The sequence below is a fragment of the Natrix helvetica genome, assembly GCF_964273705.1.
Source record: "Natrix helvetica genome assembly, chromosome: 2".
In the NCBI taxonomy this organism is placed as follows: domain Eukaryota; kingdom Metazoa; phylum Chordata; class Lepidosauria; order Squamata; family Natricidae; genus Natrix; species Natrix helvetica.
In genome coordinates, this window is record NC_138552.1 from 192,017,800 (window position 1) to 192,033,547 (window position 15,748).

A 15,748-nucleotide genomic window follows, 5' to 3' on the forward strand; every position below is an offset into this window, starting at 1 on the left:
TGGGAACAAATACAGCACTGTTTGCACTGTGATTATAAAACAGGCCATAACAGCAGGGAATCAATGGTTTCTCAAAGGATCTGTAGCACCAAATCCCTGGGTTTTGCAAAAGTCACCTAGAGGCAAAGCACCATAAAGAGGGAAAATTTGTCATAGTACTTTGAGGAATTGGGAGTCAGCAGAAGATGTTGATGGGCCTGTTTCAAGATATGTTTCACTTGTTCCTCCCATAGGTGATTTCAGAAAGCCGTTTTAGCATAGAAATACTACAGTCACTGACAAACCTAGCTACTTCTCCTCAGGCAATGCGAGTAGGCTGTCATTCATTAAAATTGATAAATGCTTACTTGCACACAATTACCAAAAACAAGAGCACCTGATTACAAGGTGCAGACAGGGAATGCAGTTTATGGGGGAACTGTCATGGTGTCTTAAGCTGTGAGAACTTGACAGTAGATGCTTTCATAATTTCACAGAGAATGTTTGCAGTGTCCTTTTTCTCATTGTAGTTAGTTAATTAATTGGAGCCACAGAGGATAAGCAGATGTGGGACTGAGCTCAGCTTCAATTTAGGAAACGTTTTCTGTATAAAAGAAAGCTAAACCAAATGTTTTCTTCTGTTCCATGTCTATGATTTTTGAAAACTGCCCCACTGGTTCCAATTGAATTGTTAACAGATTTGGAGTTCATCAACATCCTCAAACCCTTCTCCAAAGTCAGTTTTCTGTGATTATGCTTGATTCTTCAAGGTTCTTTGATCGGTGATCAATTTGACTCCTGTTGTTGGAACTGTGAACAATCTGAACTGGGAGACACAGTCTGAAGTTGATTTCTTAAATTTCTGAATGAAACCAACTGACTGATTTAATCACCCTGATCAGTCACATAGCCTTTTGCCTATGCAAAAATAAAGTTCTTCTTAAGAAATCAGTTCAGAAACCAACTTGATTTTGTAAATAACATTGGACTGAATAAACAAATTGAATCACATCTATCCATCCATCCATCCATCCATCCATCCATCCATCCATCCATCCATCCATCATCTAATCATCTTATTATGTTTTTAGAAATCAGAGCAGGTAGATACTATCTTTGTTGTTCTATTTCCTTGATCATATTTTCTACCTTACAACATATTAAAAGTAATATTGTGCATGTATTGTACTTTTTAATGTGATTAAGAAGATGACATTTGGCTATCACATCTTTTTCATCAAGTTCATCTTTGTTTAGGACTTGTGACTACCAGATATATTGTTTTATCTTGGATATGCATCATGATATTTATGTACCAGTCTTTCTGCATATTTGCTTGTGAAGTTATTATAATTTAACCCATCCCAAGGAACTGCTTTCGGAGTCATAAAGTGAATAAACATATCATAGACTCCGCAAACTTAGTGTTGAACACTATAGCCAAAGAAAAATGTATTTTTCTTTTTCAGGATTTAACTACATGAGTAGTTAAACTACATTATTGTAGTTTCAACTTCCATCTGTAAACAGCTCTTTTCCATTTGTGAAACCTGTTTGTGTGTGTACACATAAACATTTGCTGGATTGATGACTACATGGATAATTACTTACATGTATTCATTTGTAGCCACATAGTTTTGTCTTCTAGGATTTTCTGGAAGTATTTAGATTTACATTCATCCCTGCTTCTTTTGGAATTGAAGTTTTCTTCTGTACTTGAGAGCTATGAGCAGGAAGCAGGATAATTTTGAGAAGATGAATTCTTTTGAAGTTGTCCTTTCCATGCCTATAACATTACTTAGAGAACTCACGATTTTGCCCAAAATTGCTTACTTTTCTCATGATTAAGTCAATTACCTGTATGAACTGTTATACTGTGTATAACCTCATAAATGTTTATAGTTGGAGGCTCTTTTACACTCCCCCCCATGACTGTGTGTGTGTGTGTGTGTGTGTGTGTAGAGAAGGAAATTTCAAAACCACAAATTAAAGTGTTAAACCTTATCTGTAACATTTGGTGAGTGTTAGTTGTAGAGAAACCATCTCATACTTGGATAATTCCAGTAATTATACTGAAAAAAAAAATCTCTTAAGTCTCTTAGAAGTCTTGGGAGTTGGGCGGTATCAAGATAGGATCAATCAAACAGTCAATCAATCATGTGTATGCAATAATGCAAATAGGTCTTTTAGGATCACAAGGTGAATATGTCAGGGATCTAATTCATCATTCTTTCAACCTAACACTTAATATTGAGCATTGCCTTCTCATATGCACTGGCAGAAAATTCAGTCTCTGAAATGAAACAACATTCTTAACACAGATGAGAAACCAAAATAACTGAAATATCAAATAAAAGAAGAGAGCTGGGAAACTATTGATTACTATGTTGAAGTTTTTAAAAACACACAAAAGCTGAACAAAATGTGCTAGCAAAACAGATTAAGATAGAACAAAGTAAATGGTTTATAGCTTTGTAGCTTCAGTAGATTATTCAATTTGGGAATTCAGGCTTTATAAAGATAATAGATTTAGAAGAAACATTTGCTTATTACTATTGATATAGTAAATCTTTCAGAGCAATTGCTTTATAGTCCATAATTATTTTATTCTTACAAATGTATTTTATATTGCATAATTTTATTAACAACATTTTTATGCTGCCTCTATCACCACTCTGGGCTCTGAGTAGAAAAACATAAAAACAGTCTATATTATAAAAGCATCATAAACCCTCTCAATACAAAGTAAAATAAGTCCTCAATAAAAACATGCAAAAGAAATAGTGACAGCTGAGTCCCCAATAGACTTCAGAATCCCTTTTGAATCAGATTGTTTTTAGAATTTTCTGAAATTAGAGTAACAAGTGGACAAGCGCACACGGAGAAAGGATGTTCCAAGGAATCAGGGCTATCACAAAGAAAAAATGACTTCTGGTCATACCTTCTCACCTCTCAGAGGGGTGAGGTTTCAAACAGGCTCTTTCTAGATCAGCAGACAACTAGGCAGAATCATTTTTAGCCAATGATACTACCCAGAGCATTTGAAGGCTGTTTTGAAGGGTTTTAACACTGATAACCAGTATTTTTAGGAGCCAGAAGCCTATTGGTAATTAGGAAGTAGCCTCCCAGCCATTGGATCATTGCAATCTGTACCAGTTTTAGTGTCTTAGTTAGCATCAGTGAAGTGAAGTCCATATTAAGCTATGTGATGATGAGGGTATGGAATACCTCACCTGGATCTCCTGGTCCAAAGAGGATTGTAATTGGTGCACCAATCTAAGCTGCACAAAGTCTCCCCTGCCTTTGCCTTCCATTTGCTTTATTTATTTATTCGATTTATCAGTCGCGCCCTCTCCGCGAAGGGACTCAGGGCGACGTACAGTCAAATATATAGGCGTGTGGCATGGAGGAGGTAAATACATCAACATTTAACAATTCAAATAGAAATAAAAGCCACAAAGTTAAGATAAATAACAATAAAATTACAACAATTAAAACAGTTAAAATACCCAAAAGATTTAAATATACAGTTTAAAATTGCCAGGGAGGTTAGAAGTTCTGATTAAGCCAGGCCGGCTAGTTGGAACAGGTGGGTCTTGAGTTTCGTGCGGAAGGAGCGGAGATCAGTCGTTGTCCTAATATCTGGGGGGAGGTCGTTCCAGAGGGCTGGGCCCACCACAGAGAAGGCCCTACTCCTGGGCGCCGCCCTCTGGCACTGCCTAGTGGACAGCACCCGGAGGAGTCCCTCTCTGTGAGAGCGGATTGGTCGCAGGGATGTATGCTGATTTAGAATGAGCTGTGAGTTTAGGAGGATCCCCCCCAATCATGGACTCGCTACTTCAGGGGAGCACACACCCATCTACAGCAATCTCTGGAACTGATGTTTCTGGATAGCCTTGATATTTACTAGTAAATAACATTCTTCTTTTTCTAGAATTTAATCTGAACTTGTTTTCACCATCTCATTCCTCACAATCTCCAAACACCAGACCAGGGCTTCTAGAGTATCTCTGTCCTATCCTGGAAGAGCTATACATAGCTGACTTTTAGCATACTGATGGCAAGGTAAAAGTAAAGGTTCCCCTCGCACATATGTGCTAGTCGCTCCCAACTCTAGGGGGCAGTGCTCATCTCTGTTTCAAAGCCAAAGAGACAGCCCTGTCCAAAGACGTCTCTGTGGTCATTTGGCTGGCATGACTATTGCCAAAGTTGCCTGGAACTCTGTTACCTTCCCACCCAAGGGGGTCCCTATTTTTCTACTTGCACTTTACATGTAATGTTAGGTTGGCAGTAGCTGGGACAAATAACGGGAGCTCACTCCATTATGCAGCGCTAGGGATTAAAAGTGCCAAACTGCCGACCCTTCTGATCGACAAGCTCAGGTCTTAGTCACTGAGCCACCACATCCCTAACATTGATGCTCTCCCCAAATAGATAAACTCTCTCATTATTGTCATATAGTTATAAATGAAAGAGGTGGCTTAGTACTGTGGCATTTCATGATGGTAAAACCATGGAAATGACAGTTCTTTCCTATAACTACTGACTGTAACCACTCATTAAGCAGGAAAGTAACCACTAGAAAACAAGGAAAATCACCTGAAAAACAAATGTCATATTCATTGCATTTACAAGTTGATATCCTCCCCAGGGATCAAGATAATAACTAGGCTCGATTCTACTTCTGGTTTCTGAGGATGACGGACATGTCGTCCGCCATTCGCCATCTTGGTGGGCTCCCCCTTATCTAGGGGGGCACAGGGGGCCTTGTAGGGGCGTCCTGCCGAAGGGGCTGCTTGCTAGAGCCCCCTGGAGCGGCGGCAGCCTCAGGGGGGGTGCCGGCATTGCCCTAGGTGCCAGGAGGCATAGGGGGTGCGCAATGCCACGCGCACCTTCGTCCTGAGGAGATCGGAAGAAACGTTACACGTGAAGGCAACAGCTGAAATTCGGTGAGTGGGGAGTTCCCCTGGGGTCTCCTTTTTTTTCTGAACAAATAAGTAAATAAGGATTAGCAGCTTCCCTAAGACTCTTCGATCTTGGAAAAGTGTTAAGATTGGAGAGGGGGGTTTCTTCCCCCCCCCTCTCGGAAAGCGGCTTTACACGATCTCACTCTCGGAAGAGAGAGAGAGAACTGGAAAAAAACTCTTTTGATATTCACTTCTTTCAAGCAATGGGACAATGACTTTTTAGAACAATTGCGAAAGAAAGAATGTGAGCTGACTTTATAAACTATGCATGGAAACTTTTTGAATTGTTGTTCTCTGATCCTCTGGGAGGGCTGAGCCAAAATGGTGTTTCTTCCCCCTTTTCTACTGCCTTTACAAATGAACTGTCTCTTTTGAAAAATTTTCTGGGTTGGAATTATTATACCCCAGTGAATCCTAGAGGCATCTCTTCGTATAATCTTCCTTGGACTGGAAAAAACTGATTTCAACTGGCGGGGAGCTGTATTGAAAGACTAATATCCCACATTGGATTTTGCCTGCCTGTGGAACTCGCCTGACGATGCATTTCTACAGACGCTATCTCTTTGTCTAGACTTATAACTTTATCTGAGTTTCGCAATGCCTGCTAAGAAGCCCCCCCCCCCTAAACCGGCTTCGGCCCCAACATCTTCTGTCTCAAGTCCTGTTCCCCAACAAACACAATTATCTTCTTTTTTACAACCTAAAGCTTCTGAGGGGGAACAGCTATCTCAAGAAATGTTTCAACAAATGTTCCAAACGATTATAAAGAGACAGGACGAAATTAAAAAGCAGTTGGCGGACTTAAATGAACAACTCAGAGAAAACCAGCAACAAACTTCACAAAATAGACAGAAGATAGACGTCCTGGAGGAGAGTGCTGTGGGGATGAGAGAAGAGGTGAAGGCAATACAAAAACAAAATGTTGGAATTGAAAGCTATATGGAAAAAATGGAATTTGAAAGGATGTCCTTCTTTCTTAGATTTCAAAATATACCTGAAACGGAGGGCGAAGATTTAAGGGAGACTATGATAACAATGTTAGCAGACTATATTAAAAGAGATAAACAACAGCTAGGGTGGGATATTGACCTGATATATAGAATTAATTCAGCATATGCTAGAACACACAATGTTCCAAGGAAAAGTTCATGTTAATTTTTTTAGAAAGACTACAAGAGATGAGATTCTAAGGGTTCAAAGGGGGGAATCTTTAATATATAAGGATAAAGAAATAACCATTTTAAAACAGATACCAAAGAAAGTAAGAGATAAGAGGAAGAAATTTTCCTCTTTAGCTAAAAAATTGTACAAAAAAAATATCTGGTTTAGATGGCTAATACCAGAAGGGTTGTTGATTTTCTGGGAGGGTGGTAGAGTGAGAATCTATACAGTGCTGGAGGCGGAAGCCTTCATGGAAAAACACAAGACTCTCCTAGACGGAACAAGAGACAGTACGCAAGATATGAAAGGGGGAGGGGCCATGGCTCTGCCAGCAGACAGGGGAGAGGAGGCAGCAATGAGGCTCAGGTCACAGAAGTGAATTAAAAGTACATTGCAATTGTTGATACAATGAAATGGTTAGAAGTGATATAAAGTAAATGATTGAAGATGTTAAATAATTTGAGGTAAACATTAACTGCTAATATGTATGTAATAATTATATATATATATATATATATATATATATATATATATATATATATATATATATATATATATATATATATATATATATATATATATATATATATATGTATGTCTTTGGTTGTTCGGGTTTTCTCCCGCGTAGAATTGGAAGTATCTTCACGACGTTTCGATGAAGTCTCATTCATCATCTTCAGGCTGGTGCTTCCGGCTTGGTGCTTCCGGCTTGGTGCTTCCAGGAGCAATGTGAGATCTCAGCCGGTTCCTCCTTTTAACTGCCAGTGGGGGTTTGTGCTGATTGGGTGGGAGCTTGGCTGCATTCTGATTGGGTGGAGGTGTATTCTGATTGGTAGGGGGCTTGGCTGTGTTCTGATTGGATGGGAGTTTGGCTGTGCTCTGATTGGATGGGGGCGTGTTCTGTTTGGGTGGGGGCCTGGTTGTGCTTGTGTTAGTCTGAGTTGCAGAGGGATTTGAGCTGGTGAGCTGCTTTACTGTTGTTTGGCTTCGCGTTTGTGGTCGTGCCACATCTCCGTGGTGGGCATCAGTTTGCTTAATGTATGGATCTGAGGGGTTTAAAGTGGCTAATAATGCAGCTGTGGTCTGGCTTCTGGTTTGTGGTCCGGCTTCTGGTTTGTGGTCATTATCGGTGTGGGTTTGGGCTTGCTTTTTGCGTGGATGTGTGATAGTGACATCCTGTGTGGTTTTCGTGAGTGTGGGTCTGGTATCATTCTTTGTGTTAGGGACTCGTTTGTCAGTGAGGGCGGGTTTCCAAATGGCTGGTAGGCGGGAGGTATCATCTCGTTTATTCATGCTGTGTGGTCGTTTTTCTATCTCAATAGCTTCTCTGATTATTCTGTTGTTAATGTGTTCAATTTTGGCAATAGTTCTGGTCTTTTTAAAGTCTATATCATGTCCTGTGGCTTTGAGGTGTTGGACCAGGGAAGAAGTTGGTTCCTCCTTTCTGACTGAGTTTTTGTGTTCTTCAATGCGTGCCTTTATTCTTCTGTTGGTTTGTCCGATGTATGTGGTGGGGCAGGTGGTGCATGGGATTTCATATACTCCTTGATTTTCTAACTCTATTTTGTCTTTGGGGTTTCTTAGGATGGTGGATATTTTTCGGTTTGTGTAGAATGCTGTCTTGATGTTGTGTTTGTGGAGGATCTTGCTGATTCTGTCTGTGGTGCCTTTTATGTATGGGAGGAGGGCTTTGCCGTTTTCTTGTTCACTGTCTTGGATTTTAGTGGGGTTTTCTTTTTGGATTAGGTTAGTGATATTGTTTCTTTGGAATCCGTTGGATGTTAGTACGTTGGTGAGAGTGTGTAGTTCGGTTTTGAGGTGTTGTTCGTCAGCTAAGCGTTTTGTTCTGGAGATGAGTGTCTTGGCTACAGAGTTGATCTGTGCTGGGTGGTGGTGTGAGAGTGCGTGCAAATAGCGGTTTGTGTGTGTTTTCTTCTGGTAGATGGTGTGTCCTAGGGATCCATTGGATTTCTTATAGACTAAGACATCCAGGAAGGGGAGTTGGTTATTGGCTTCTGTTTCCATGGTGAACTGTATTTTGGGGTGTAGGCTGTTGAGGTGTGTGAGGAAGTTGTCCAGTTTATCTTTCCCGTGTGGCCAGATTATGAAGGTGTCGTCTACATATCTGAGCCAGAGTTTGGGTTTGTGATCGGATTTTTCTAGAGCTTGGGTTTCAAAGTGTTCCATGAAGAGGTTAGCAATGACAGGTGAGAGGGGTGATCCCATGGGTGCTCCTTCTATTTGTTTGTATTTTTGTCCGTTATAGATGAAGTATGTGTTGGATAGGCAGTGGTTGGTCAGATCTAGGATATGTTTGGGGGGGTTGTATTTGTTTTGGATAGCTGTCAAGGCTTCTTTGATTGGTACTTGGGTGAAGAGGGATACAACATCGAAGCTCACGAGTAGGTCGCTGGGCTGTAAGTTTTGTTTCTTTATGATCTCTATGAACTGGAATGAGTTTTTTACGTGTGAGGTGATGGATTCTGCATAGGGCTGTAGTTGTTTGGCGAGAAATTTGGCTAGGTTTTGTAGAGGTGACCCTATGGAGCTGACTATGGGTCTGAGTGGGGTTCCTTCTTTGTGTATATTTTCCCAGAGAAAAATCATCCAGATGCCCTAAGCTCTATGGTCTCCCCAAGATACACAAAGAAGGAACCCCACTCAGACCCATAGTCAGCTCCATAGGGTCACCTCTACAAAACCTAGCCAAATTTCTCGCCAAACAACTACAGCCCTATGCAGAATCCATCACCTCACACGTAAAAAACTCATTCCAGTTCATAGAGATCATAAAGAAACAAAACTTACAGCCCAGCGACCTACTCGTGAGCTTCGATGTTGTATCCCTCTTCACCCAAGTACCAATCAAAGAAGCCTTGACAGCTATCCAAAACAAATACAACCCCCCCAAACATATCCTAGATCTGACCAACCACTGCCTATCCAACACATACTTCATCTATAACGGACAAAAATACAAACAAATAGAAGGAGCACCCATGGGATCACCCCTCTCACCTGTCATTGCTAACCTCTTCATGGAACACTTTGAAACCCAAGCTCTAGAAAAATCCGATCACAAACCCAAACTCTGGCTCAGATATGTAGACGACACCTTCATAATCTGGCCACACGGGAAAGATAAACTGGACAACTTCCTCACACACCTCAACAGCCTACACCCCAAAATACAGTTCACCATGGAAACAGAAGCCAATAACCAACTCCCCTTCCTGGATGTCTTAGTCTATAAGAAATCCAATGGATCCCTAGGACACACCATCTACCAGAAGAAAACACACACAAACCGCTATTTGCACGCACTCTCACACCACCACCCAGCACAGATCAACTCTGTAGCCAAGACACTCATCTCCAGAACAAAACGCTTAGCTGACGAACAACACCTCAAAACCGAACTACACACTCTCACCAACGTACTAACATCCAACGGATTCCAAAGAAACAATATCACTAACCTAATCCAAAAAGAAAACCCCACTAAAATCCAAGACAGTGAACAAGAAAACGGCAAAGCCCTCCTCCCATACATAAAAGGCACCACAGACAGAATCAGCAAGATCCTCCACAAACACAACATCAAGACAGCATTCTACACAAACCGAAAAATATCCACCATCCTAAGAAACCCCAAAGACAAAATAGAGTTAGAAAATCAAGGAGTATATGAAATCCCATGCACCACCTGCCCCACCACATACATCGGACAAACCAACAGAAGAATAAAGGCACGCATTGAAGAACACAAAAACTCAGTCAGAAAGGAGGAACCAACTTCTTCCCTGGTCCAACACCTCAAAGCCACAGGACATGATATAGACTTTAAAAAGACCAGAACTATTGCCAAAATTGAACACATTAACAACAGAATAATCAGAGAAGCTATTGAGATAGAAAAACGACCACACAGCATGAATAAACGAGATGATACCTCCCGCCTACCAGCCATTTGGAAACCCGCCCTCACTGACAAACGAGTCCCTAACACAAAGAATGATACCAGACCCACACTCACGAAAACCACACAGGATGTCACTATCACACATCCACGCAAAAAGCAAGCCCAAACCCACACCGATAATGACCACAAACCAGAAGCCGGACCACAAACCAGAAGCCAGACCACAGCTGCATTATTAGCCACTTTAAACCCCTCAGATCCATACATTAAGCAAACTGATGCCCACCACGGAGATGTGGCACGACCACAAACGCGAAGCCAAACAACAGTAAAGCAGCTCACCAGCTCAAATCCCTCTGCAACTCAGACTAACACAAGCACAACCAGGCCCCCACCCAAACAGAACACGCCCCCATCCAATCAGAGCACAGCCAAACTCCCATCCAATCAGAACACAGCCAAGCCCCCTACCAATCAGAATACACCTCCACCCAATCAGAATGCAGCCAAGCTCCCACCCAATCAGCACAAACCCCCACTGGCAGTTAAAAGGAGGAACCGGCTGAGATCTCACATTGCTCCTGGAAGCACCAAGCCGGAAGCACCAAGCCGGAAGCACCAGCCTGAAGATGATGAATGAGACTTCATCGAAACGTCGTGAAGATACTTCCAATTCTACGCGGGAGAAAACCCGAACAACCAAAGACATACATACAAACACCCGCGAAAACCTCAGAAAACATATATATATATATATATATATATATATATATATATATATATATATATATATATATATATATATATATATATATATATATATATATATATAAAAATAAGAGAGAGATGCAAGATCCTGGGGGAGCACCACCTTCTGTATGATGTAGCTGTTATTTTTTTCCATACTTATGTACCCTTTCCCTCAAAATACTTGTAAAAACCAATAAAAAATTTTTTCAAAAAGAAAAAAGATAATAACTAGGCTCCTTTATAGTTGATTATCCAAAATCTTTTCAAAAGGAGATTGGAAACTGGCCAAAAGTCATCTAATATGTCTAAGTAACAGTCCCTTAAAGAGAAGGTGCATTACTATCCTTTCAAACTGATGCTAATTCATCAAGGAGTCATTCATCATCTCTTGAATCCAGCCAGGTTGGATTAAAGATCCTTCAGGCCCGATGAATAAACCAGACTGAAGTTAGGTCTAATCCACAGATGGAAGAGTTTGTACCTCATAAGACTCTTTCTCATTTTTCTTAGGATCAAGAGTAACCCTAATCACTTTGCATGCCTGTCCAGTTGGCATCCAGTCCAACATGAATACAAAATGAATGTATTTGTCCAACAAAAACAAACTTGCTGCAAAAGTGTTATAACACTCTATAAACACACTTTCATGTCAGCTTTTCCATAACAGAATCCAGGTCAGGCCAAGAATCCATGGACCTACTTTGTCATTTTTACAATCACTGTGTTGGGCTAGAAATAGGCTGGAAACCTATCTTTGGTCGTATTCATTCAGACTTTCCCCACCATTGTTCTATCTCTCTCCCCATATTTCACAAAGGACCTTGATAAATGAAGTGACTTTGGGATAGGCAGTTAGGGAGGTCTTACAGCAGCAACTTTACCCAGTTCTCTGATTGACATCTTATACCAGAAGTTTGATCAGCTGTGAAACAGAATTGTCTGTCATATAATTGGGAAATTGTCCCCGTGTCCTTGGAATCCATCCATTACTTAGAGTGGACCATCCTAATAAAGCTACCCTTAAAGAGGTCCAGAGTAATCCATTAGCTAAAAGCCAATCTGGCCATATCAACGGATGTCTTCCATATTCAGATTACATGCCATATTGTCCAAAGTTAAAGATGAGGTCCGAATGTGTATGCCTGCCTTTGTGAGTCATGCTGAAATCATCTGGGAGAATCCCACGTTCATCATGAAATCTATGATAACATACATTTCCTAACTCTCTACCTTTAAGGCATTTAGATTGAAATTTTCCACCACTAAAGGTCCAAGACACTTGAACTCCAGCCTCCAATCAGGTCCAGGAATTTAAGAAGGCTTCTGCCAGGCAAGAGGAAGAATAACACAACAATAGGTAAAGGTAAAAGTTTCCTTGCACATGCATGCTAGTCGTTTCTGGCTCTAGGGGTGGTGCTCATTTCCTTTTCTAAGCCAAAAAGTCAGCACTGTCTGAAAACGTCTCCATGGTTATGTGGCTGGCATGATTAAATGCTAAAGGTGCACGGACTACTGTTACCTTCCCATCAAAGTGACCCCCTATTTTTCTACTTGAATTTTTTATGCATTCGAACTGCTAGGTTGGCAGAAGTTGGGACAAGTAACGGGAGCTCACTCCATTAAGCGGCGCTAGGGATTCGAACACAACAATAGTCCATGCTTATATAGCAGCTAGTTTTAGATGCAGTCATGCACACCCATAGTGTTTATGGCATCAACAAGAAAACAAAACGACAACAAAAACAACAACAATAATAAAAGTATACCATCAAGCAATAATATTCTCCTTTTCTATATGGAAAATTAAAGGTAGTGACTGACAATCAACAGAGAATCTAAATTAAGGCAAAACATTTTCTTTCTTCCCTCCTTTTCCCCTTTCTTACAAATATACTACAGAACTGGCTAAATGGTTGAATGGTTAAATGACAAGGGAATTAGAGGAGTTGTAAAGCATGATTAAAAGATTGCAAAGAAGCCAAATGAATTTTTCTCTCTCTTTCCCTAGTATAAAGATGTAGGGCAGACATCCATTTGGAGCAGAAGGTATTCTACAAAAAGGAGAATGATAATGGTATGAAAGTCTTAGGCATACTGATAAGTATTAACAAATCACCAGATCTGAATGATATTATCCACTCAAAAGCTCTGTATCTGGAGACAGGAAAGTAGCCAATCTTATAATATTAGAAAACAACAATTCAAGCTAGAGCCAAGAAATTGTAGGGCTTTTAGTTTAATGTTCATTCTGGGTAAATTGGAAGAAAGCTTTCTTATTAAACTGAATATGTTACTCGACATGGGAAAAACAGAATAAATATATTCACATTTGGCTGTTTTGTTGGGGGAACAAACCACTCAAATCAAATGTTATTTTCTATGTGGTCAGTTCTAATGCTTAAAAAAGAATAATTCTAAAGAAAGAAGTTTTTTTTATAATACAATATTTATCTAGAGAAAGATGAGACTGAATTTAAGGTGACCTTTCCAAAGGAACAATCAATAGAAAAAATAAACACAAAGGGAGAAAAAAGATAAATATTTTGTATAATACCCACCTTTTCTCATCTAAAATCACTCCTGAACATTCCTGACTTTTTTTGCTTCCTTCTCCCAAATATACACAAGCGATACGCATATATGTGTACATACCTGTTCATACACGTATGAATAGATATATACACATATATGTCAGAAATCACACCAAATGCCATTTAACCTGTTTAAACATCTAGCCTGCTCTCTTCCAACAAAGGAGAATTCACCACATCCTGAAATGCTGAACAACTTTTATCATTAGGATTTTTTCCCCTGATGTCCAGGAATCCATTTTCTTTTTAAAGTTACTGTTTTTATTTGTCCTGTCTACTGGAACAATCCTGAACAATTCTGTCTCAGTTTCTGTGTAACAAATATTTGAAGGAAACCAAATACTTGGTTCCATGCATTCTTCTATCTTCTGGGTGAAACAAACTCATCACCTCTACCTGTTCCATATGCAGCTGTATGAGAGCCTCTGTAATGTGTGGTGTGGTTAGGTCAACAGAAGAAACCTGGTATGCTACTGTTGTATCATTCTCCCAACTCTACATTGGCATCATTGCCTGCTGAACAGTTCAACTGCCAGGCCTGCAGCCAGTTCCTTTTGGGATCTTTGGCCTGCCATACTAATATTCTATTCTACTATGCTGTTTCATTAGTGGGGAATTGGGAGAGGGAATAGTAAGGAATAGAATGTGATGCTTTCAAAATAAAATTCCTTTCTAGAATCCAAGGTCATCCTTTGAATCTACACCTCTGCACCTGACCGGAACTGGATGGGTGGAACTGCCAGCATGGCAGTGGAAGATTGGGCCATGTGATGGACTTGTGGGTGTGGGGGCAGGATCTTGAACTTTCAACTGGATAGGGAAAACCAGGAAGCTTTCAGATTCGGGTTTTCCCAGATGTGCCAACATGACTCTCTTAATAAATTGGAACTTTGAGCAATACTTTGCCTTGGACTCTGATTTAATTTTGGATGTTATTTGGAACCCTGACATCAACCCAATTTTGGATTTGGTGCTTCAGACACCTGTAGTGCTGTAGTTTTACTGGAAGATTGGTGAGGAAGAATTGGAAAGTGCTGTGTACTGCTTTCCCTTAGGACTATACTTAGGCACTGCATATTTGTCAAGATGTGAAGGGGTCCACTCACTGTCATTTTCTTGGGTTCCCTGACTAGGAAAAAGGTGATAGATAGATAGATAGATAGATAGATAGATAGATAGATAGATAGATGGATGGATGGATGGATGGATGGATGGATGGATGGATGGATGGGCGGGCGGGCGGGCGGGCGGGCGGGCGGGCGGGCGGGCGGGCAGGCAGGCAGGCAGGCAGGCAGGCAGATAGATAGATAGATAGATAGATAGATAGATAGATAGATCACTCTATCTAAAATTTTCTTATTCTTTGATTGCTGTCCTATGTTATGTTATGATGCTGCTTGGAATAAAGCCTTAAGAATGCCTACTGGTGTGGTTATTGCTTCTGAATTTGTGTTCCAAAGAGCACAGAGCAATACAATACCAAGGCTGATAGTAAGACTGATTTCAATCTATTTTCATGAGATTGTAGGGGTGATGACTGAGGCTGCTCAGGATCTCCTGATTGCTATGAAAGTTGCCTTATCACAGGCCTAATACAAGGAGGAGCTCACTTTGCATCTGGTTTATATCTCAGAGCAATTGGAACATGCCTGAGGGGAGGGAGAATATACCAAATATACCCTTTACAAAGAAGGTCACTTTCTACTATGGTTAACTGGCACCACAAAACTCTGTAAGGAAGTAGGCTCAATTAGCTAATTTTCCTCAGGCAACTGATGATTCCAACTGATTTTCAGGTAGTGCTTGGAGAATTGCTTCACAATCTGGAAGGCAGTTTTATGAGGTGTCATTTGATGTTTGGAATGTAGAGGCAATTAGGGCTCTTGTAAATGTAGCTCCTGAGTAGCCCCTGTCTGAATACTTATCCTGGGGAACAGATTGAGTTTCTAAGGATTTGCAGATGAAATGTCAAGAAGATGTCACTCGCAGAGAATGAGGAAGTCCAGTTAGGTATGAATATATGCACAAAGTTGAACTATATGAACTACACTGTAGTGAGAAGGTGGCAAATAGAAATTGCTCTTACTATATCTGCAGAGAGCTAGCTGGTGGTCCTGTTTAAAGTCACATGCACAGTTTTAGGAAATGATGCATTTTTGGGCTGCAATGACTTATTAGCAGGTAAAGGTAAAGCTTCCCCTCACCCACATGTGCTAGTTGTTGTCAACTCTAGGGGGCAGTACTTATCTCCGTTTTAAAGCTGAAGAGCCAGTGCTGTCCTAAGATGTCTTTGGGGTCAGGTGGCCAGCATAACTAAACACTGAAAACGCACGGAATGCTGTTACCTTCCCACCAAGGTGCTACCTATTTTTCAACTT

The 15,748-nt window shown here is 40.6% G+C and overlaps 1 protein-coding gene across 1 annotated transcript; it reads left to right on the forward strand.

The window, feature by feature from the left end:
• The first annotated feature begins 8,733 nt into the window (after positions 1-8,733).
• LOC309386754 (uncharacterized protein) lies at positions 8,734-10,727 on the forward strand. The gene has a single exon (XM_081942503.1). The coding sequence runs from the start codon at positions 9,107-9,109 to the stop codon at positions 10,667-10,669; it is 1,563 nt and encodes a 520-aa protein (XP_081798629.1). The 5' UTR covers positions 8,734-9,106; the 3' UTR covers positions 10,670-10,727.
• The last annotated feature ends 5,021 nt before the right edge of the window (positions 10,728-15,748 follow it).

Bases quoted from the DNA above. Each gene is read 5' to 3' on its own strand.
- LOC309386754 (XM_081942503.1), top strand. From the start codon at position 9,107: ATGGGATCACCCCTCTCACCTGTCATTGCTAACCTCTTCATGGAACAC.